General features: G+C 42.4%; 1 protein-coding gene across 1 annotated transcript in view; it reads right to left on the bottom strand.

Annotated features, from left to right (window-relative positions):
- Positions 1 to 50: 50 nt before the first annotated feature.
- LOC128462204 (A disintegrin and metalloproteinase with thrombospondin motifs 7) overlaps positions 51 to 24781 on the bottom strand; it is a 72293-nt gene continuing 47562 nt past the window's right edge. The window contains exons 15-24 of the mRNA XM_053447542.1: positions 24237 to 24481; positions 23554 to 23686; positions 20670 to 20796; positions 18520 to 18733; positions 15083 to 16834; positions 14577 to 14729; positions 13906 to 14079; positions 13477 to 13623; positions 11232 to 11394; positions 51 to 2898 (exon numbers count right to left, since the gene is read on the bottom strand). Of these exons, the coding sequence (XP_053303517.1) occupies positions 2753 to 2898; positions 11232 to 11394; positions 13477 to 13623; positions 13906 to 14079; positions 14577 to 14729; positions 15083 to 16834; positions 18520 to 18733; positions 20670 to 20796; positions 23554 to 23686; positions 24237 to 24481 (3254 nt within the window). The 3' untranslated portion in view covers positions 51 to 2752. The remainder of the gene's footprint in view (positions 2899 to 11231; positions 11395 to 13476; positions 13624 to 13905; positions 14080 to 14576; positions 14730 to 15082; positions 16835 to 18519; positions 18734 to 20669; positions 20797 to 23553; positions 23687 to 24236; positions 24482 to 24781) is intronic.

Below are 24781 nucleotides of genomic sequence, written 5' to 3'. Positions count from 1 at the left end.
TCTTCGAAGTTATATCGATTTACACATTTACATAATATATGTAGACAAGATATTTATATTTTACTTTAATACACATTAGAACTACACAGTATCAAATAATAATACCTAATAAAGAATGACTTGTAACTGTGAGATGTAGCCTCACTTTGGTTCCGGTGGTGATTGTTGCCTGAGGACACATTACGTCGGTCAACAGAGAGGTTTTGTTACGTCTGACATCAGTTTAACTTCAACAGATACAGAAAATAACTCCAGAGGTTTGTTAACAATCGTCTCCTCCAGCACAGAAAAGTTGGAGCTGCACAGACACGGCTGGATTCATGGGATAATATCATCCAATCTATTTTCTCAAAGAAACATTCTTTCTAATCTATTTTTTCCTCATGCAATTAATTTTTTTCATCCAATATATAGAAATATAGGAGGTTGCCTGGAGGCGACGGCATTGATGAGTCTGAGCTACTTTTCAATTCCTGCTGCATAGACTTTAGTGCAACACACACACGTTTGTACAGCTTCTTAGTGAGGACACTCATTGGCATAATGCATTCCCTAGCCCCTTACCCTAACCATCCAAACTAAATGGTTACCCTAACCCTTAACTTAAGTCTAACCCTAAAACCAAGTCTTAACCCCCAAACAGTCCATTAAAGGGGGTCACAAAGTGAGGACATTTTGGGAAAGTGAGGTCCTCCGTAGGTTGTAGACTCAAACTGGTCCTCACAAAGTCAGCTGTACAAGAGCACGCACACACACACTGAGTGTCAGTGAGGATTTTCTTCGGAATGTTTGAAGAAGCACAACAGACGAATGAGTCACATGTCAAAAACACAACGGATACTACAAGGATCAGGTTGAATAAGTCATAATAATTACTTATTCAACCAAATGTGATGTGACACTCTAAACATTTTCACAATTGCTTAAAAAAAAAACATTTATTCTGAAATGCTGAATTTGACTCCATTTCAAATCAAGTGGTTAATAAACACATATTGACATCAAATGACCCAATATTCAAGTAGATGAGGCACTGGCCCTGCCAATACCCGACCTGAAGCGTCTGGAGCCTGCGTGGCCTCGAGCACCAACAATTTCCCGCACCTTCACTTTTCACATATCACATTTTACTTTGTGACATAAAAAAAAGAAGTTTACATCAACTGTTACTGATACATTGGTTTTAAAAAAAGAAAAGGACTCTTACAAGATGCTGTGGACATCGGACGTTTTTTAACTGACCGTTCGCTAAAACCTGCTCCGTCAGAAAGCAACTGGCCAATCACAGCTTAGGAGCGGAACCTCTCAAGCTGTGGATGAACTCAGGTAATATCTCTGATTGTCTGATTGTGTACTAGTCGATTTGTATGTTTGTTTATGAGCAAGACGACACACAAACAACTGAATGTATTTCCATGAATCTTGGTGGAAGGATGTCGTGTGGGAAGCTCACAATACATTTTGGAGATCCAGATCAACGAGCCGAATTTCTTTTCCCTTTCTTTAATATTGTGAGATGAGGTGTTTGTCGACATTTAACTGTTTTTTACCAGGGAATAATTCATGGATCTTGATGAATAAATATCATTCATAAAATATTTATAAAATCTATGAGTGTTTGAAATGTGTTGCAGTTTGAATTCATCTACAGGGACTGTTGGGCCTCAACAGAGGTATGAAGAGGTATGAACTCTACTGACTGATCCCTATTTGTTTGTCTGTCAGCACACGATACCACAGAATCCGATGTTTTTCTCACCTCCTGTAACGTTGCCACAACAAACATTTTTCTTTGTCACCCTTTTACTATTTCCCAAGGGAATAACTCATGTATCTTGATGAAAAAAAGTCATTCATAAAAGATTTATAGAATCTATGAGTGTGTGAAATGTGGCGCAGCGGGATTGAATTCATGGCCTTGGTGGAGACGTGTGCTGGGCTGAGCGACAGCCTAGTTTCACCCTTCTACCCAACAAGTTGCGTTTTGTAATTTTTTTCTTCGCAGAGACTTTTGTCAACCTCTTCCGGAAATCCAGCTCACCTTGTTTCAAAACTTACCACAGAGTTCGATCAACCACTGCTGCAGGTGATTGTAAAGCCTGACAGGCACATAGCATCTGTATCTAAGAGAGAGGGGGGGGGGCAGGGCTTAGCGAGCGGTCAGCTGTTAATTAACGTCACACAATGAACTTGTGCACCACCTATTTAACTTGTACCACATTTAACGTAAAACCACATAGGGAATGTTATACCTGATTCAATCTGTACACTCTCTGCTGCTGTCAATAACATGAAAGCATTGTACCAACGGTTAATAAGTGGTTTATCTACACATGTATTGATGTATTATGACACTGGCTACATTTCTGGGAGACTCTTCTATTTCATGTAGCACCACATCTGTTACAAAGACATATTGATTCATTAAATCTGTCCAGACGGAATAATAACAATAATAATAATAATAATAATAATAACATAAGTGCAAAACAGATGTTTACATTCTCATTATTTAACTAAGAGAAAAGGCTACGATTCGTTATATTTTTCCAATTTCTTACAGCCTCAGTTGATTGTATAATTGGTTCCAAAGTTTTGCAGTTTTGGAATATGACTGATTTAGGATTCGTCTGTGGTGGTGAAGAAATGAGGAGGAGGCTCAGATTGTCGACTTTAAACCTTTTCAGTACTTTTCATCACTCAGTGGGGCAGTCAGTGTCCCGCGTTGTGGTGGGGGTTTTGTTGCTGCACCTCAGCGGCGAGTCGTGCCGCTGGGCCGGGAACGCTGGCTGCAGGTTTTACAGCACTGCGCTCGCACGTTGGACAAGTGGCACCGGCCCAGCACGCGGAGAGTGTGGCAGAAACGGAACGTCAGCCGGTCCCGAAGACAAACCGCTCCTGTGTGGGTGACAGAGAGAGAGGGAGAGGGAGAGAGAGAGAGAGAGAGGGAGAGAGAGAGAGGGAGAGGGAGAGGGAGAGGGGGAGAGAGAGGGAGAGGGGTTACATGAAGAGGTGAGTCACAGACTTTATTTCTGGTCATATTCAGTTGACACAGGCCGAATGAATCACAGGCATGTTAATACATAAGAGATTGAGGCCAAATCCTGTTTTAACATCTGCTTCTGCTTCTTATTCTGCTTCATCTTGTGCAGTCTTTTAAAAGGCCGGACAACACGAGTGGATACAAATAAAAACCGACACCTTGAAACAGATCACTGCACCGTGTCAGCGCCGGCTTTTCTGGTTCAGGAAGCCGGGGATCGTGGGTAATATCCACCGTTCAGTTGTGTTACAGTTCAGTGAGTGTGACGACACAGTCAACACATTGATTTTCACTTCATAGCTTTGACTAGGAGCCCAGCAGAATTAAATCCCCACGTGTCGCTCCAGGGGGCGCTGATGCTCAGTAAAGTTACTCAGTGTTGCTTTAATTAATTATTCTGTTCTATTCTTCAGAGTTTGGAGCTTTAAGCAGGATGTTCCCTCGAAGGCAGATGATAATCAGAACCACAAGAAAAGATTCTCTTCTCCTTCAGATGTTGGTTTTCCACTTCTCAGCTCATGTGATTTTCACATGAACCAGTTTTTGAGAGCGTTTGGTGTTGTCGCTGCATTTTCTGGCACTTTCCAACAAATGTACAATAAATGAATGTGTGTAACTTATAAAACAGTTTGTCAGAGGCCAACGCACCTTAATGAAACACACATTTGAAAAAAAAGAAAACACAGCCCACAGTTTCCTGCTGTAATTTCAGCTGAGGGGAATAATGTGGATGTTTCTGAGAGGAGGAAGAAAAGCGCTGATGGCTTTCACAGGCAACTCCAGTGTTAGGGGTCAGTTATAAATCTGCTGCGTACTGCTGTGTGCTGTGGTTTTTAGCAACAGGGACAGATATGAGAATTATATTTCAGGAGAGACACAATCTAATTCTCAAAGTTCTCTGAGTGCTGCTAATTTAATCCAATCAGGGTTTTCACACTGGGACATTATTATGATCGTAACAATTGAAAGTGACAAGAGATAAAAACTGAAACAGCTCAATTAATGGAATTAATCATCTACAGTCCATCTGCTTGTCTACGGTGTTATTAGTTATAAAAAATACCACAAATTCTGAGACTGCACAACAGTCACTAACTCCATTTATCTATCTTTCAATACCCTTCGCGTGCCATCATTGTATATATTCTGTTTATACATTTTGAACATTCTCTAGATCCCATCAACCAGCACCACTGTCGAGACCTTGGGGGAGGGGTGGGGGAGGTTTCCTATACGACTACGCAACCCTTTTAAACCTTGATTATCAGGAGGTGTCTTAGAGCCAAACATTCTCCTTTATGTCACATCACCTTCTTCAACTGAGCACAGCAATGGATTGTTTTGCAATTTACAAATTGAAGCCTCTCCTGATTGAGCAGTAGAAGTCACAGTCACACACTGCGCTCGGCTCTACGTTCATGTTATGGAATTGCTCCCGAGCTGCAGTAAACGCCCCTGCAGCCTGAAGTGAACCAGAAAAAAGAAGATTTATACAAAAGGTGTTGACACGTGAGGGACAAGGGTCACTGCTCCAGCTCAATGCACAATATTCCCTTTGTGCTTCCCTTCTCATCCCCAGTTGCTGACTGAACAGCACACAGGGACAAAAGGACACAGGAGTTGTGCAGTAATATGATTTTTTTTTCTTTCACAGTTTGAAAATACAAGAATATTGGGTTAGGTAAGAAGAAAAATCCAATTATGGCTCTGCAGCCCCTCTTCACCTTGTGAATCAGTGGTATCAGCGGATGTAGCTGTGCTTTGGTTCCTAAGGGTTGAAGTCAAAGGTCACAGGAGTCTAAGTACTGCATCATTAATGGACAAGCCAGGGAAGACATAAGCTCAGGGAGGAGCATTTCAAGAGTTAAGGGTTAAGGATAGAATGGAAATGAGCATAATTAAATATATTACACAAGCCTATATGGAAAAAATATCAATTCCAGATGTGATGAAAACCATCAAGCACGCGAGTTATAATTTAAAAGTGATAAATAATAAAATAATATTTGGGTGCAAACTAAGAATATGTTCTTCACTGCACAACGACAGGATTTCTGCTGAACTTTAAATCACTGAAGGCGACTGAGAGCAACACCTCCACCAATGCTGATTGACCACTTTATCGCCAAACTACACGTAGCATGATTATCCAGGTCTGCACCAAGATCCTCTCTAAAAGGTTAATGAGGTGTTTTATGGCCCACACCCCATCTGTCCACAGAGGAAGTCTCTCAGAGTGAAAACCTCTGCCAAGGCCCAACAGTCCCTTAAATCCAATAAAACTGCACCAAATAACTCACACTCATAGATATCAGTGCCCTATGCCTAGGTGTCAAAATCCATGATTATTTCCTAGAAAGATTCAGATAGGAACTTTCTTGGGAATCCATCCAATAACTGAGAAAGACCATCATTTTTCATTTGCTGTCACGTTTGTGTCAGAAACAGTCCCGGACATTTAATCTCCTTCAGTTGTGTCGACCGACTCCATAGGGAAATATCTGAATCTGTAGCCGCTAACTGCTTCATGTCTATCTGTGTCGGCCTGCTGAGCACTTTGGGGTCCCACTGGTGTTTTACAGCCTTTAACATGAATACAGCTGCTTGTAAGAGACTGAAATACTCTGAGAGCAGTGAGGGCGAAGCGGAGCAGTGGAGGTTTGGGCTGGACAGACAAACAACAAGCTAAAACGCTCTGTGAAGCTCCATAAAGCTGCAGAGTTACCCGATAAGTACCCTGTTGTTTTATCACCTTGCACTTCACATCGTCCTACTGATGCATTATAATACCAATACTGATAATAGACTCCGGCTGGGATCGCTGGAGGAGGAGGAAATATCCCTGTGCTATCACTAAGTGAAGTAAAGTTGAATATTTCTGTCACTTCAGTCTGTTCCAATGAAATAGAGATGTTTCAGAGGACTGCTGGATAAGAGCTTAGACCTTTGGCTCCTGCCTCCAAAATCTTTTGGTGGTTTTAAATTACAGAAAAATATATTTCACCCCTCGCCGGGACACGTAGGCTGGAAATGTGGAGATAGAAAAAGAGAGGTGAGCTCAGGTAACCTCACATCCCTCAACCTTTCTTCAGCTGTGACTCGACACTGCTGCTTCCGGGATAATGTCAGAGTTCTTATTATGAAAAGAATGTGTCACTTTATTATTTCCCTGTGGAAAAAAGAAACACTGAAACAGCTTTTAGATCATTAAGAGAGAAACTCCGGGACGTACCAGCGTCTGTCATTAGTCACAAGCTGACACCAGATAGAGGGAGATTAATGATTTCACGCCTCCAGAAAATCTGTTAGTTTTGCATGATTCCGCGAAATAACAACCAAACACCAGCACCTTGGTGGAGGTAACAAGAGAAATCAACTAACTTTGTTTTTTTCCCCTCAATAAACCCAAATGAATCCAGTGGGTCTTGTGGTAGAGCTTTGACACCAAACTGAATAATCTTTAATTTGATTTTTAATAACTTTTGAATAGTGTTATAAAACAGAAACCAAAAGCACAATGACTGCATCGCTTTCTTTTTTTTTTTTTAAATGACAGCTCCACACACTTTATTATTTATTCATTAAACAGTCTCTGAAACCCCTCACGCTAAATGCAGCTCACGCTTTTTCAAATGACCTTCCAGTCAAGTTTGTGAGGGTCCGCCAGGATCCAGCTGATGTGGAATTCATCAGAGGGTCGACACAAGGACACGTGCATCCAACGGTTTGAGCGACTGTCCAATATTCAAACCAGGGTCACTAAAACAATGCTGGGAATCATTAATACATTAATGTTTTCATTGCCGATTGTCTGCCTGTCAGCGGGATTATGCACAATCTACGGCATCCATGATTTAATTTGAAGTTTTTTAAAAAAAAAAAATTTCTGTGGATTTCTCCCCCCTCGCCAAAAAGAGCATAAAGTACCTATGAGTTTGTGCTGTTGCAGCTTGGTTGAATTCCAGGAGACTGTTGGGCCTTGGTGGAGATATGACTTAGATTCTTGATCCAGGACTCGTGAATGTTATTTTGACTTGAGCCCAACACCACTCAGTATTTGGGGGGAAAGCAAACCACGGATAACGACTAAATGTTAATGTCAAAATGAAATAGATACCACATTGGGGTTCAGTGTTTTTACTGCAGGACTGTGTTTGGATTGGCAAATCTTTCCTGGTTCACTCTATAGCTGGTGGTGGGTCTCAAATGAATTCACCACCGCTGCCAGAAAAATTCAATCCAACAAAAACTTAACCCTGGTGAAATCAAATAAACAAAGACAACAGAAAAAATTATCTTGACATATGTGCTCATAATTTGAATACATAGACGTTTTCTGTAGGGTCGGAGTTCAGGATCAGGGAGGTCAGAGGTTAAAGAGGAGGACGTGTTTCAGAGGGAGCTCGATGAGAAACGTCATTAATGTGAAATACAAGCATTGCTTTCTTTTTTTCATCCCATGCTTCAGAGACACATGCACTGTCCATGTGCAGGAGGAACTCACATCAACTCATCCCACTACTGCTGAGAAACCAGCCTGGACTTCATTGCGGGATATTAATGATTTGAAGCCAAGATTTGTTAGATGTTGTTCGGATAAAAAAATAAAAAATCTGTCCTGGGTTCACACACAGACACACACAAACACACACCTGGTGTCACAGCACAAGTTTCACAGCCTGAAATAAAAGTCACAGTTTTTACCAGCGTCTGTGTCCTCACTCTTAAAACTGTGATTTAATGTATTTATGCTAAATTTCCATTTAATTTCTCTACATACATTTTATGTTAAGGGTCATCACTAATGAAGTGTTTCTTATCATGCTGAGTAAGTGTGAACAAATCAATTTAAATATTTAATCATGATAAACCTATAATTATCATTGCGATGATTGATTTAGTCTAACTCTAACTCAACATGTTGGTAAAACCTTAATTTGTGACCCTTTACATTGAACTCATGTAAAAAAAAGTAACATGGAAATTGAATTTGTAATTGAAATATAAAAAGTCAATAATAATATTTTGAGTGCACATTTAAAGAGACTCTAGTGGCTGTACTCAAATGCAATGTTTTTTTTTTGTGTCTATTATGATGCACTTAGTGCTGGTTTATCTTTTGAACTTGTATTTCTATGAATGTGGACAGGTGTGTGTGTGTGTAGGAATGTGTACATTTTGTTGGACTATTTTGTGCAATGACAATAAAACTCTGATTCTGAAGTTACTAGTATCGGTTCGGCACGGACTCATTCTCTGACACGGATTTAGACCGGAGAATCATTTTGGTCAATATTTCACAGAACGGCAGGTTTATATCGACACATGACCTTTATCAAATGTCAGATGAAATGTTGTCCGACAAACCTTCCTCCCCCGACCATTGTCCACGCTGATTACTGACATTTATGATTAGGTACTAAGAAATCTATAAAAAGAGTGCAGCTGACAAGCCTTCATTGCACACGCCCACACGTTAGAACATTCTCCGTGCAGGGGGTGGAACTACCTTCTGCTCCATCACTTGACACTTCCATCACGTCCAGTCGCCATTAAGTCTGGAGGGAGGATTTCAATCCGTGTCCTATTAGAATTGCTCTTTGGATCAATGCAGTATCAGCATATCTCTGAATAATATCTGTCTATAGGCAGCGATGTGGATGGTGATGCTCAGGAGATTGGACAGGACGAGAGGAAACAGCCACTCGTTGGAATTCATGGAAAACACTCAGATTTGACATTTAGGAATTTTCACTATAGGGAAGAGAAACATCCCAAGGTTTCCTGAACATGTTAATGGTATCGGAGGTTTTAGCTGAGGGGAACAAAGACTCAGGTAAAGACACACAACTAAGATAAACTAACTAACCTTAGATAAAGTTGATTGAAACATTTTGGACGATGTAAGGACACAAGTGTCCGAAATAAACATTGTATGTCTTGTCTTTTTTAGACATTTTTTTGAATTTGAATTTTAAAGAATCGTGTGTTTCAATCAAGTGTGTTTGATGTAGGTAATATATTAATGTAGCTATTAAAATGCATCTTCTGTATTTTGTTGCTCATGAAAGCTTCTCTCTACTGGTAGTGATGATTATTTCAGTAAGTTATTTTTCACTGTGAACTCACCTTCCTCCTTTTAATTATTTATTGGGCAATATAATATAGAATAATATATATTCGGATAGTGCCTCAGCTCCGCCAGTGGGCCGGATGATAATCGTCATGTTTGTGAAGCATCACTGTGCAGTTTAAATATTCTGATAGATATTTCACACACACACACATATTCATTCCAACTTATTGAGTTGCCTTTATGAGAGTCTCAGAGTGGATTTAATCAAACTGCTGCGATGATTGAGACTCACACACGAGAGGTGTTTGATTAGAGCCCTCAGTGCATTTCACTGGCCTCAAATAACTTGAAATAATAAACGCAATAATACGATTTTGAGAAGATGTCAGGGGAAATTCCTTCATATGAGGATGAAGCACATTCGCTGCCGAGCAAACTTTTTATACGACTCCCCTGCACCACGAGCCCCGATAAGAGAATATCTGAAATTCAACTGCAGGGATTTTTCATTTGTTTAATCTGACGGTTTCTTCTGGATTCAATCTGCTGGTTTCTTTTATCTTAATAACCAACCGGATTTGTGTTAAACTCAAAGTAACACACGCACATACAATCACAATGTGTCACGTGGGAATTATGAAAATGTGAAAACATAAGCAGGGAGTTTTGTCACGAATTCCCTTCCTCCCGAGATGCACGTGTCGCAACGTGGCCTTGGATGACTTGAGGATCACAAGTTAAAATGAGTGGTCTGATCAATGAGTGCTGCTGGAGTTTCCCCTCTCTTAAGGCCGACTGCACGTGCAGCAGTCTGTGAAGGTGACGACTGAGAACTCGTCTGGTTTGACGACCGGGAGGAGAAAAATATTATGAAACCACCCGATCGCCTCGTTGAAGCTTTGCTGAGCGGATGGGTCGCACACGGCTCTAGCATGACCAGCTGTCATATCATCATACGCTTGGAATATTCCTGATAACACCTAAAGACCTTGTGTGCCTTTAAAATGTCAGCAAAGCCGGCGTTAAGACTGTAACATGCTGCCCTCTGAGGAACACTGCAATTTCATATCCGATATATCAAAGAGAAATGCCACGGAACAAGTTAATGTTATGTTTGTTGCAAGTTGCAGATGACACAAGTATAAAACCACCGGTGCAACACTGATATTTATATCCTGAGATCACGATGAGCTGTCTTGTGTTATGATGGGGATGAAGGGAAGGGGGGGGGGGGGGGGGGGAGGCAGCCCCTGTAACCCACTCCTCATCTTCAGGAGCATAATAACACCACTACTGTCATCTTCAAAGAGACATCCACATCAAAGACAGATATAAACTTCAACTCTGCTGCCGCTGAAAAGGTTTCTGGGGCTCCTGTGTGACGGAACCTAACTCAATCCAGAGCGGCAGATGGAAATCTCGAATCATGAATGATGCGTTTCAAGCGAGAGGAAGATGCAAGGCCCATAATTTACGGGGGGGTGAATGGTTTCTTTGATTGCAGAAGTTCTTCTCTTGTCCCTGCTTGACAAAGGAAACCTTTGAGGATGCGCTTGTCAGCCTTTCCATGTTGCATCATGAGAGGAAGCGCTGGTGGATTCCCAGCGATGGCAGTGCTGCTGTTGAGGGCCGTCAAAGTCAGAGAGATTCTCAAACACAGCTGGGACCATCGGATGTTTTAAAAAAAATGAAATAAAACACTTGTTATTGCTTATATAGAAATAGAACGAGTTCTGTATAGACCTTGATGGAAAACCCCGGTGCTGCATCCAAAACACTTGCTGTGATTCACCCACAGAATCTTCCCCGACACTTCAGATGTAAACATATTTCTCTTTTGTTGTTTGGCTGGAGACTCATTCGTTCTTTCTGAATGTGTTGTTGACAGCAGCGAAACAGAAATCCTCCAGTTTCTCTACTGGGATGTGAGGAGCATTCGTCAGTGGTTTGAGTTTAATCCTTTCAGCGAACCACCAGCTGGAGCCTCACTGTGCTCTCGTCAATCATATTACCCGATTCTATTGGTTTTACACATCCGAGACAAAAGGATTATCTCAATAACCCCTTAATAACCTCACAGGCATTAGTTTGTTTACAGATGTGGTGACTCACCAGAGGGGGCGCTCTCGCACTCCTGTAAGTTGCACTTGTGCGTGCTCTCAGGCTGCGGCTCGTGGTCGCACCGAGCCTGATCCACTTCCTCTTCTGCCTCAGCCTTAGTGTCGACACATTCGATGAGTCGGTGCTGAACTCCACCGCCACAAGAGGCCGAACACTGAGGAGAGAGGAAAACAGGTCGTCTGAGCTTTACATGGTCAAATCCCGTTATTTATTTTATAGATTAATCCCATCTGCAACGTTATCAGTGTTATCACATCCTGTTTCTCTCTGTTCCAGTTATCACCTCGGCCAAGGAGATTGTGTTTTTACCTGCCTTCTGTTTGTTTGTTTGTTTGTTGACTTATTTGTCAGCAGGATTATGCCAAAACTACTGATCCCATTTCCAGTTAACCCAGTGGAGAAATGATTCCCGTGAAGAAACTGGTAAATTTTGGTGGAGATGCAGATTAAGAGGCAGGATTTGTTTTCCCACTTTCTTCAACTATTTTTCTCACAAAGAAAGAATTCAGGTTCATTCATATCTCCACTGTGAGAGCGTAACAATCATGTGTGAGAAGTGTTCGGCCTTGGCAGATGTACGTGCACCAGTAGTATAGTATTCATTCTGTCTTGTTCCATCAACTTTTTTCCCTTTTGAACTTCAACTGATTTGTTTGAAAGGTGCAAGATACACTAAATAAAGATTGATTGACAGCAGTAGTTTACGCGGATCTTGTGATTGCATGTGTTCGGGGGTAATTCTAATATAAATGCAGCAGTGGACGTGTTTTAGCTTAATTAAAGATTAAAGATCTTAGACTCTCGTGGTGGTTTTGCACCGCTGATGTGCTCAAAGGATTAAAAAGACTTAAAGAATTAAAACACCTGCCTTTGTGGACACAACTGATATTTACACAACGTGATTCCCAGTGTGCTCGGATTACTGCCAAACAACTGCCTGCAGCTGTTTGATTGTGTATTAAAGTTCTGCCTTTCCCACATGAGGAACCTGGTCAGACATTGTCCTGGTCAGACGTGGGTAGAGCCTGCAGGCGGCATGGGATTGACGTATATGAATTCCTCTGAAGAAATCATATGTTTTTTGTTTACCGCACAACGAAACTGGTGTAGGCTCTTGTCACCAGAAGCTCTCAGCTCCTGCTTTCCCAGTTGACATATTTGTCAATGTCACTTTTTCATTGTGACATATTTTTCCTCCAGTTTTGCGTCTGTCTCCTTTAGAAACTCATCAACACACCCACTCGCTCACTGTGAATCTTCCTGCCCTGTTCTCACATGGGCTCTTGACACATTGTCTGGTTCTTTTACAAAAGAGCTGACAGATTTCAAGATTAAAAAGATGGAACAAGTCCGGGGCAACTGATTCGGACATTTACATTCTCACTCCCGAAAATGTCAGGAAAATATCAGGACTTTCACTGAGCAACAGAGGCACAATTCTCCATATTCCAGGTGTGAAGTTACTGAATTAAGGTGAAATACTTTAATAATAATGTTGCCTTAACCACAGTAAATCAGAAGGGATAAAGTGGATTTTGGGGAAATTACCCACAGATAGGTGACATTCTCTCATCTATGCTTTTCAAAAATCCATCCTCCACTTCTCGATGGAGAAAAAAAGGTTACTGGATTCATTCAGGAAAGTCTGTGTTTATTCAAGCGGAACAATGACGGTGAAACTGAAACTCAGCTTGAGAGGATTTTGCTTTAAAACTCCCGACCGAGTCTATTCATTTATTTTTTGCTGCTCCTCCGGGTTCAGGTCACAGTTTTATTCAGCTCCTTTAAAACCATTCACTTTATCTGAAGTTCTTTCTCTGGCCATTCCAGAAACAGTCAATACATTTCTCTCTCTTTCGCTGCCTTTACAATGGATCACAGTACGTTTAACAGTGAAATGCTGTCTGGTGCCTCAAGGTCAGGTCTTAGGTAGCAATGCATTTAAAAGCCAACTGATAACAAGCGTGCATGTGTGAGCTAATATAATTAATCCAATCAGATGATCCCAAATTCTCTCGCTGTCTTTTCTAGATCCTGTCATTAAATTATCTCAAAAAACTATCAAGTCCAGTTGACGCGTTTTTAGCTTCAACCTTAAGACAAACAAAAACCAAAGAACAGTTTACAGTGCAAAAAACACATGCCCAATGCAAGTATTGTAAATGTACTGAAGGGATTCTTATAACAATGTAGGTGTGTATTAGTGTGTGTGTGTGTCTGTGTGTATGTAGTGTACCTGTCCCCATGATCCAGTGAGCCACTGAGCACACGGCTGGCTGTTACATGATTGGATGTTGCTGGGTTGAAGGTCCCTGTCACATCGATCCTCTTCAGGACATGTGACTATACGCTGCTGCTCGCCTCCTCCGCACACTTCAGAGCACTGAGCACGCACACACACACACACACACACACACACACACACACACACACACACACACACACACACACACACACACACACACACACACACACACACACACACACACACACACACACACACACACACACACACACACACACAGACAAACAGACACACACACAGAGACAATGGCATATAGATGATGAGAGGTGAATTATCCTCAAATGACACAAACAAGCCCAGTTTCCCGGAGACGTGTATTCTAATCTAAAACTTTCTACAACTACTGCTGCTGCTGCTCACCTGACCCCAGGAGGACGAGTACCAGTTGAGACAGGGCTGAACCTCACAGGGTATTTGGGTCTGAGGCCTGGAGGACATGGCCCGGCAGTGGAAAGGTCGGAGGGGCCTCTGATCCCTCATGTCAAAACACTGGACCTCTCGGGATTTAACGCCACCTTCACAGTTCTCGGAGCACTGGGAAATTACATGGATGACAGTTAATAATGGAGTTTTAAATACTGGAGCTTGTAAGTGTCCAGTACGAGTGAGTCTGAGGAGCTGGAGAACTGAGGACAGCTTCATGTGATGGATGAGCAGCAACTATGTCTTCAAGGCTAAAAAGCACTTTCAGGACCTTTGACTTACTACACCTGGATGACCTCTGACCCGACCGACTCAAGTCTTCTTTTAATTATCATTCACTTATCCTTTGTTTAACCAGGACAGTTCCATGTCAGGGAGCTCTGGTCAAGATGGGCAATGAAGTTTAAAAAGTTTTGAATAGAAATACAACAAATCACAAACATACACAAAAGAAACACAGCAAACAGATCAGAAAACATATGAATCAGAGGCTGGAATGAATTTTGGATGACAGTGTTCTGTGAAAACTGATTTTAAAAGCTATTTAAACAGGATTTCAGTAAAGCAAATTCTCATATCATAAAAAAACATTCTGGTCGTACTCTCACCTTACTCCATTCCCCAACTTTCCACATGGAGCAGGGGCGGAGGTAGCACCTCTGGGCCGGAGCGGGCCTCTTGGCCGGGTCGCAGTCGGAGTCGGAGCCAGTGCTACAAGCCAAACTCCTCCAGATCGCACCGAGACCACAGCTGGTGGAGCACTGTATCACCAGAAGAACGGTAACGCCACTTATTCTTCATGATGCTCAATAAGCCTCAGTGACAACAATGCAAATCATGAGGAGACATTTTGTGTGTGTGTGGGTGGGTGTGTGTGCGTGTGTAAATGCAAATTCTTTAAATCCTATGTCCAACACATCAGGGGTGAGAGTCCAGTGAATCTTCACCAACACTGACATGATATCACATTAGCTCTTGGACGGATTGTGTTTGATAGATTTCAGATAAATGTGAGCACGAACCCAAACTGGAGGCTGCGCTGGCCTGATAAAAAGCAGATGTGACATAAACAGTGAGAAACAGCTGGATGTGGAGAATGTGCAGATTCACTCACAGCGCTCCAGTTGCTGGCGAGCCAGTGGGCAGCGGTGGTGGGTGGCGTGGCAGCTGACGTTCGGGTGGATGTCGGAACTGGAAGACGTGGCTGCAGAGGAGGTGAGGTGAGTTCAGGGGTCGTTGCAGAGGTCGTTGGGAAGGGATGAGAAGAGCCAGGGTCCCTGCTCCTCACCAACGGGGGGGCGAGTATGTCATTGTAGTCGAAATCAGCTAAATCAAAGGGTGGAGGTTGGGATGTGGAGTCGGTTCCAGTTGTCCCAGTGAAAGCAGGTTGTGTCGGTATCTCTTCCATCGCAGCTGGAAGGAAACCAGCAGGTGGAGGTCGAGTGGCTCCCTCCGGGTCGGTAGGAGGTCTGATGTTTGAACCAGTTAATGATGTGGAGTCATCGGAGGCCTCTCGGTCACCTGAGGTGTGCAGACTGGGAGAAGGGGCAGGACTCCAGGTTGTGCTGAGGTCAAGGTCAGAGTCCCAGGACTCTCCTTCACTAGTGGCATATACCGCGTTAAAATGAGTCTGATCCGAGTTCAGATCCTCCGATGGGAAGGTCGCTGGAATCAATGTTGGTCGACTGGTTGTTTGAGGTGTTTCTGAAGGGCCCTCATCCAGCTGGACTTGTGTCTTAACATGAATTATAGTTTCTGGCGTGGGAGGTTCTGGATTCTCCTCATAGTCTGATTCTGCAGAGATATCTGGACCTGGAGTTCTTTCCTCATTGTAACTGTACGGGTCATAATAATAATCACCTTTCTCCTCCTCCTGTCTGCTCACTGTTGAAGCCACAGTAGTGCTAACAACGGTTTGGTGCCTGGGAGCAGGAGCAGGATGTTTTGGAGTCACAGTGACATCCTCAGAGTGAGTTTCTTCCTCTGGGAAATAGTCGTAGTTGTTGTCGTTCTCCTCCACGTGTTGTCTCCGTGTCACATCCTGTGTCGGCTCCTCTGTAGTGAATCCCAGACTGGGCATTGAGCTCATGTTTTCAGGCCACCACACATCGTCCTCTCTCTCCTTTGGCGTCTGTGAGCGCTGAGTTGTAGACGGGGGCGGAGAGCGAGTAGCAGACACGGGCAGGAGATAATCCTCTGAGAAGTAGTCGTCCAAATTTTCAGAATTCGTTGAAGCAGACTCGTTCCCACCGTCCCTCACATTGTCCCCATTTGTGCTCTGCGGCTCTTCAGCGTTCACTGTGTGGGAAGTGGCCTTTGAGACTGTAAAAACGTCTGAAGCAGCCGTGGGAGCTATCGTCCTTTCACTGGGGAGGTTTTCATTCGTGCTGCGGGTTGACGTGTCCTCCTGTCGGGGATCCAACCTGCGACCGTCCTCCGGGTCTTTCCCATCGCCCCCAAAGTCGTCCGACAAGTCTTCATGGAAGTTGATGAAGTTATAGTCATAGTAGAAATCATCCACTTGGACAGGCTTGTGATTTGTATTCTCAATGTTGTTGTGGTAGTGAAAATCTCCCTCCACAGCGTTGTTGAGGTCATTATGAGTCCTCGGCTGGGCTCTGGTGGTGCTGTGTTTGGACGGAGGTTTAACTTGGGGTATGGAGTTGATTTCGTTGAGCACCTCCCTGCTGGGCCAGCCGCTCCCCGACCAGTCGAGACCTCCGAAGTTATCCACCACCGGCGGACAGTCCTGAGTGCTACAGGGGCCGACGGACACAGGTTTCTTTTGGGGGTCGCAGTCGACGCCGGTGTTTCTGGAGCAGGTGACGTTCCGCCGACGAACTCCAGCTCCACAAGTCAGTGAGCACTGCAGGAGAGAGGAGAGAGAACAATGCTCATTATCTCAGGAGGGACTTTGGTATTTCTACAGGATTAAAAGTTTGGTTATCAGTGTGTCGGAAATTACAATTCAGACAATATTCCATGAAGGGGACAAAAGAAAATATTGGATGGATTTCCAGAATAAAGTCATAATTTAAGGCTACGTGTTATTATATATCAGAAGATCAGACTGACGCCTACGTTTGATTGATGAATGTGAAGTATCGTAAAATATTCTTAAGTACAGGTTATACAAATAATGTAATACTTTTACTTTTTGACTCATCAGTCATGATACAGTTAATGTCAGGATTTTGAGAAACAGCTTCTTTTCCTAGGAAAGAACAACATAGACCTGAAGGAAATGGGCTTTTTTGATAAGTAGAAAAGGTTTGGTGGTTTGTGCGATGTTACATCTGCGTGCTGCTAAAATAGATTTCATAGTTTCTCAAGAAATGCCGATCAAGATATTTGTTCCAGAGAGTAGAACTCCAGCGATTCTCCTAACTGGTTATGTCCTATTTTAAAAGTATATTTTAAAAGTAAAACAATAAAAGAAATGAAACTTTCTTCTTACAATTTCTATATATATATATATATATATATATATATATATATATATATATATATATATATATATATACGTATATTTATATAACACATCTTAACGTAAGGAGGTCCTGTCAAAAGAGTGATGCAGACTAAGTGAAAACTCTGGCAGCAGTGCACAGACTCTTCGGTTTATAGTTCCCGAACGAGCCTCGACAACTTTACAACCAATTAGAAAAGAACAGAAGGCGAAGGTGAGATCCTGCGGCAGTCAATCAATACCAGAACATACCGAAAATGAAAATTAGCTCACACCGAGGCTGCGAGCTCATTTCATCCTGAGATTGAAGGTGTGACCTGAAGAATCATCAAGTCATTTCAGTTCATCCTGCCCAGGGACATAGCCGTGTGACACTAATTGAATGGTACCGGAATGTACTTGCTGGTGGTTACCTGAGGAAAAGTCAGGGAATGGGGAAACAACAGAACGAATCCTGTGTGGCTGGAGGACGTCTATAATGTGTTGTTGATTGGTCCAACAGTTGTTTGGAAATTTCAGCCTGAGGCAAAGTGGTGGACTGACTGAAATTAGGTTCCCTCGAACCGTGGTTGGAAATAATGAGACAGACAGGCAGAGTCGGAGAGATCACACCTTCATTGGGAGGTGTCATGCTGCAGATGCTTGAAATACACTTCAGAATTTCTCTCTTTGAAACACTTTGAGAAAAACCTGGTGAAGTGGTACCAAAGTGTTCACACACACTCCTGGGTTGTGCAACTAAGTGTGTTAGAAGGTCATTCATTTATTTCTGTGCCGATGTGTTGAGAGCAGAGACGGATAAGAAAAGAAGTTCCTTCAGGTTAGTTACCGTTGTGTTCACATCCCTGAAGGACAGAAGAGAGCTGCAGAACAAAACAACATGGTGTGTGTGTGTGTGTGTGTGTGTGTGAGTCACAGTTGCACATTTCTAGGATTTTTCATTTTGAAGTCATCTAAGTTCATAATACAACTATAACTAGAAGATGAGACCCTTTCACAGAATGATCCTGGTGACATTTTCCTCCTTAATGAAACACCACACGGCTGCTAACAAACCGGACCCTTCAAGGACCCAGACTCACCTTTGACCAGCTGCCAGCGGTCCAGTCGGCAGGGCAGGGGATGTCTGTGTTGCAGGAGGACAGAGACTCAGGTTTGGACATGTGCTCACAGTCACTGGGCTGCAGGGCTTCCTGCTCCTCCACGCTCACGGCCTGGATGCAGAGCACGCTCCTTTTAGCCAGGCCAGAGCTCCCACAGCTGGCTGAGCACTTCTGCCACTCCCCGACCCACCATCTACACACAGACACACAAACATCTCCAGTTTAGTGTAATGATGACACTCAGCAGAGAGCAGTCCCCTTCCATTTAATCAAGCTGCACCACATCGAACACACTTGTCCCCCTATTGGAGATTACTAAGACCCAATATCTCATTCTTCTACCTGGTTTAGTGGAAATATGTTGAGCATTATTTTTTTCCCCCATAATCTTTCAGACAAACAAATGAACAGCTAATTATATTACAGATGTGCAAATATATATCCACACACACGTACAGCTATAGATGGATATATGTGATCCATAGCAATAGTAAAGCTATATTAAATAGAGTAACATTTTGTGGCTCCTACCACACAATGTCAACCTTGTGCCTCAATAATAATAATAATAACAGTAACTTTATTTAAATCAGAAACATAAAAATAAAATAAAATGAGTTTCTCTGTTCTCTCAGATCTCCACAGCCCAGGGGTCCAACCAGCAAAAAGCTCTTTAGTAACTGATGATGTGATTTTGGAACAGAGCCCTGCAGAGAGCAGACTGAAGGGGGGGGGGAGAAGGTGGCAATCAAAGGCAGGAGCCTGATTGTTCAAGGCAAAAGAAACACAATGCACATTTTCCGGCTGCTCAGTGACACGTTGCGACAAAGTCAAACACCGACAACACAAATGAACTATTGTTAAGATCCTCCGATGGTTAAAGGGACAGAAAGAGGAACCGACTGAGACGTTTGAGGCTGAACATGTTGGGGATATTTCAATTTCCAAACTCAGCGTTATAAAAAATAAACCAGAAATCACATTTGTTAGCAGCATGTGCTGAGGTCATTTTACAGCTGCTCCATAGCTAATTATCCACAGTTGTTGTCCTTCATCCCCGCTACAGGGAAAATGTATTCATAAGAGCCCCGAGACAATTCAACACAAATAATTATACTGCTGATTTTCTAACAGCGTGAATATAAAAACCCTCTAATCAAAACAAACACTATAGCTCCTGCTGTTCACAGATGACCGTTAATGAATGCTCATCAGCAAACTGGATTGAACTGGATTTCCTCGTGGGTTTGACGGATCACGACAAACACTGAAAATGTAAGAAAATAAAATGCATATCTTACATCACAGTAAAAAGAAGGAAAGACACAGAATGTTCTTTCACTTCTCATCTGCAGAGACGGACGTGACACCTTGACGTGTCTGAGAGGAGCCATCACGCCCGCACGTTAACAAGCTGCCGCTGCACTCGGCTGGAATCGAACGTGTGGGAGTGGAGACGTCTGAAGAGCGCTGATGCTTTGATGTCGGTGCAGCAGCACGCCGGCACTGACACTTTACACCTGTCACGTTTGATGGGAAGAAATCTCTTTCCACCCGTTCAAAACAACCGTGATTCGTTTGTAAGTACAGGCCTCGCTGTCGGAGTGTGGAGGTGTAAACAAGTCCAGGATGAAGGGGTGAAATTAAACAATGACAGATAAGAACCGACAGATGGACAGAACGCAGGGGAACTGGAGAATATCTGTTTCGTTGTATTTTGGACATGCGGACAGATCAAAGAGATCAAAGCTGTAATCAAAAAGTTAGTTTCAAAATAAATCTCACTGGAACCTGAGCTTGTTTTTTTATAGTTATATTTATAGGCCTTAAATGTGTAGCACAGATCAATAGATGAATGTTATCGAGCCTTTGATTCAAAAATGATAACTGTCAACATATTAATAAGCGGATGACGACGATGAGAGTGATATTAAAAGGCTAACCCTAACCCTGAACAGCTTTATTAATTATATGAAGAATTTAGATTAAACCGACCATGAAGGTGACTTCCTCCTCTGGTTGTTAAATTAAATGGACTAATAATTAAAATAGCATATTTTTCTGCTGTTACCTCAGGGTCTTGGATAATTAGCTTCCATGGCCACTGCAAAAAACTAGCGTCTACTCACATGGCTGGACACAGCTCCTTGTTACAGCTGGTTCGGTTATCGTCAGGTCGGGTTGAGGGGTCACAGAACTGCTCCTCCACGATCCCAGTTCTCTTCTCCACACAGTGAACAATCTGCCCGTGAACACCTGAAGCACCAGAGGGAGGAGAGAACAGAACAATTTTTAAAAAACTCAGGAAACACCACTGGTGTGTGATTAAGAAAGAAAGAGAGATAACATGACGGACGACACAGCAACACATTTCTACTTCATAAACCAGGATACAAAAGCAATCACCACTGAGACACAGATTAAAACAATAATTCTCGCGGTAAATAAAATGAATGAGTCCAATAAATCCACATTTTATGAGTTGTAATGATGAAACAGTAGCACAACTAACTAATAACCAATACAAATGTTTTCCTTCCTCAGCGAGTTACTATCTATACTTTAATACAGACAAGTAAAACAACGTTTATTTGCTGATATGAATACTTCTGTATTTATTTTTATATTTTTTGTAAAAAAAACATATCCTCTTAGTTCAAGATTTATATATAAGGGTTGTATTTGTTTATTATTTTATGTAGTTATTTTAAAATTATGGTTAAACAGTAAAATATCAAAAGTACATTTTTGTCAGATGGCATGATGAAGATATCTAAGGAAATATTGCAAATTTTAATTATATATTGACCAATAAATCTATATCAGTTACATTTATCACTGCACCGGTCAAGCTCTATTTCCTTCAGCTTTACACAAAGCAACACATCAAAGGAAATGATATCTGAGGCTGTGGTAGATTCATCTCAGCTACACATCTGTGCATCACTAGTCCCGTCCTCCTGAGGAGATCCCCCCCCCATCAGAGCATGAGACACCTCTCACCTCTGCGTGCCCACTGATCAGGGCCAATTGAGGACCACAGTGCTGATGGCTTACCTCCACCTGCACCCTCCACCTCCCACAGCTGGATTGAAGGCCGGAAGGAGGCCGGATGAGAACGATCGAAACACTGAAATCCTTGTTGATTGCGTGGCCTTTTTCCCACTACACTTGAACACATCGTGCTCAGACATCTGGCACAGCGGATAATGTGGTCTAATACATTTTAAATGTGGGGGAGCTTTGTCTCCTGATGTTCTCTATAACATGAGAGTTAGTGGAGTAGGACATCTAGGATTTTCTTTGTAAAAGAAGTACATTGCTCAAATTGCACTTCTCTGTTCGGGTACTATCTTGTACTGGGTTAAATGGTCAGTAGAGCAACTATTCAAGGCCCAGGCGCCTCTGCTGCATTGATCCCTCATTAGAAAAGACTCTGCAGCGCTGCGATGGAAACAACAGGTGCTGCTGCTCAAATGGCTTTTACAGAGAAACATCTCATCTCCAGACCTGCATCCAGCTCTGGACCCCAAAGACCAGATAAACCTTTAAGAAATGTTTATAAAACCCACCAGAATATTCCCACACACACACACACACAGATATCTTTTTCCACCAACAAACACAGATGTCTATCCTTAGTACTGAGATAGAAGTGAAAACTGAAAAGAGAGAAACAAATCCAAAACCTTTAGTTGGTTTAATGCTACATGATGTAATTAAAAGGATAAAAAAAAATGTAAGACTTGGGGGCAACAATGGCCTGTTCACACGTCATTAACACACGTTACATTATTCTGTCTTTTAAAGTTTTTAAACCTGTTCACCCCTCGTGCCTTCGATAGAACGTAGGAAATAATTTGAGTTAAACAAGCAGTGCCATGGTTGAGTATTTCCACCGTTATTTTATATATTTTGAGGCTGTAACATTCAGTTAGCAGGGACAGAACCATTCGGTTCAGCCACATGTGACATGCTTTCAAGTCCTATATTCTTCCATCTGGAAGAGCCGACTGTGTGTTTGTTCCTTTCAGTCACACTGTAAAGCCTCTAATTGAAATCACAACCACACAGCCAGGGACAGCTGAAAGAGTGATGACTTGATCAAGAGCTTAGAAGAGATTTATAAAAATACAGATTTATACGTCTGGATTTCAGTAAACAGATATATAGATATTGTGTATGGTAAAGTAATATAGATAGATGTCGTATAATTGTTTATTTATAGGTTTTGTGATGCTGCTTCAATCTTTAGCCTCTTTTCTGCTCAGAGGTGCTTTCACTATATTTTCGAAATCATTACACGGAGCCGCTGTTTTAAAATCCAATCGTCTGAAACGTTCTGCATGGGCGTCTCTTGTCTGGGTTCGATGTGTACGATGTGTTTGTTGTGCAGTCTGTGCTGATTGAGAGGGAACAGGGGAATGTGCACAAAACCAAATTATACAGCGCAGGTCGGCCCCGCACCAGCTAAGGGCTCCGTGGGTAGATCGAGGAGATTGACTCGGAGAGCAGGAGTCGAGGAGGGCGACTTGGTGCTTCTGTACTTTTCTAACCATGATTAGTGGGTTTGGCAGCAGGAGAAGCGAGAGGACTCGGTAAAGTCAATGAGGCAAATGGACCAAAGCACAGGAAAGTAAAGTTCTAGTTGTCAGACATGTTGATCCAGACGGGCATGGAACAGACTGAGGAGATGAGACTGAGCAGCACCTTTTTCGGGAGGGGGGGGGGGGGGGGGGGGGGCTCTCAGTCTCAGGAGTTGTACCGAGCGTACAAACTGAAAAGCTAAATACTGAGTTGGAATTAGAAAAGTCTTGAGTTTGGCTTGGACTAGCGTAATTATGAGATTTCAGTCACAAATTGAAGTAGTGCCAGTATAGTTCATATCTAGACCTTCATTAAAAACTAGTGAAAGAGAACTGAAGGATTTACCAGCCTCTCTCTTCCTCCCCAATGGTTTGTTTATTTACCAAACTATTCATGGCCTAACCTGAGGTGGGTTATATCTCTTACCTGTTCCACAGGTGACACTGCACTCGGTCCATGAACCATGTTTCCAGTAGAAAACTGGGTCGTTGTCCTGTGAGGCATTTTGACTGAGTGTGTACTCGTACCGGATTCCTGGGTTGGTCTCCTGAAAGAGAAGCTGGAGCACAACAAAAACAACATCTCACAAATACTGTAAAAATACACACAAAAATAAAATATCCTCAGGAACTAAATCAGGAATTAACAATACATTTCCACCTTAAAGGTTCAGTGTGTAGGATTTAGATGAAAGGGATCTATTGGCAGAAATTTAATATAAAATGATCTCAGAGATGTTTTCACTAGTGTGTTTCATCTTAATTGTACAAATTGTGGTTTTACTTTATATTTAAATACTTAATATTTACATCAGGAGTGGGTCCACTCTACAGAGGCCTCCATGTTTTTTACAGTGGCCAAAACTGGACAATCTAAACACCTTTTGGCTTCATTTTCAGGGAGAATTTTCGTCCTCCATCTTTAAATACAATCTACAACTAAGAGGATCTCATGCAGAGGTACTGTAGAAAGGCAAAGTGTGAAGTAAAGTTATAATGTGCAGTGTTGTAAGGTTATTCTTCAGCTTTAATGCTAACTGCATGGAAACTATACTCGACACAAAGGAACAAGACAAACTGGAAACATAAGGGTGAAGGTGTTCCGCCTGCCTGAATCCACAGTGACTCCATGGTGGGCCCGGGGGACGTCAGGTTCTCCAGGTGTCCCGTCCTCACATAAGTGAAAACCGTCCCCGCTGCCTTGTACTCGCCGTTCCACTGGATCGTCCAGCCGCCGTTCAGAAAGTACTTGTTTGGGTTGTCGCTTCGTAGCGCCAGGAAATTACCAGCCTCAGCCACCTCCTCGATCCGGATGTCCCAGGCTCCCTCTGGGATCAGTCCGATATCCACATAGCCTGAAGGACATTACATTTAATATAATTTAAACAGAAGGTAGCCTCATTTATCATTCATAGATAGTATTAGATAGATAGATAGATAGATAGATGGATACTTTATTAATCCTGTGTGAAATCTAGGTCATCCAGTAGCTTATACACTTAACCGACATACATACATAAAACACATATACATAGGTAGAACATTGCAGATACAGGTACATGAATGGGTCTGACCCTATGGTACAGAATGCAATGATGTGATTGTGTCAGTGGCTAGTATGAAAATGTTCTTGTGCTGCTGGAGTGGAAAGTTCA

The sequence above is a fragment of the Pleuronectes platessa genome, chromosome 1 (assembly GCF_947347685.1).
Source record: "Pleuronectes platessa chromosome 1, fPlePla1.1, whole genome shotgun sequence".
NCBI classification, from domain to species: Eukaryota; Metazoa; Chordata; class Actinopteri; order Pleuronectiformes; family Pleuronectidae; genus Pleuronectes; species Pleuronectes platessa.
This window is presented reverse-complemented; position numbering and strand designations above follow the sequence as displayed.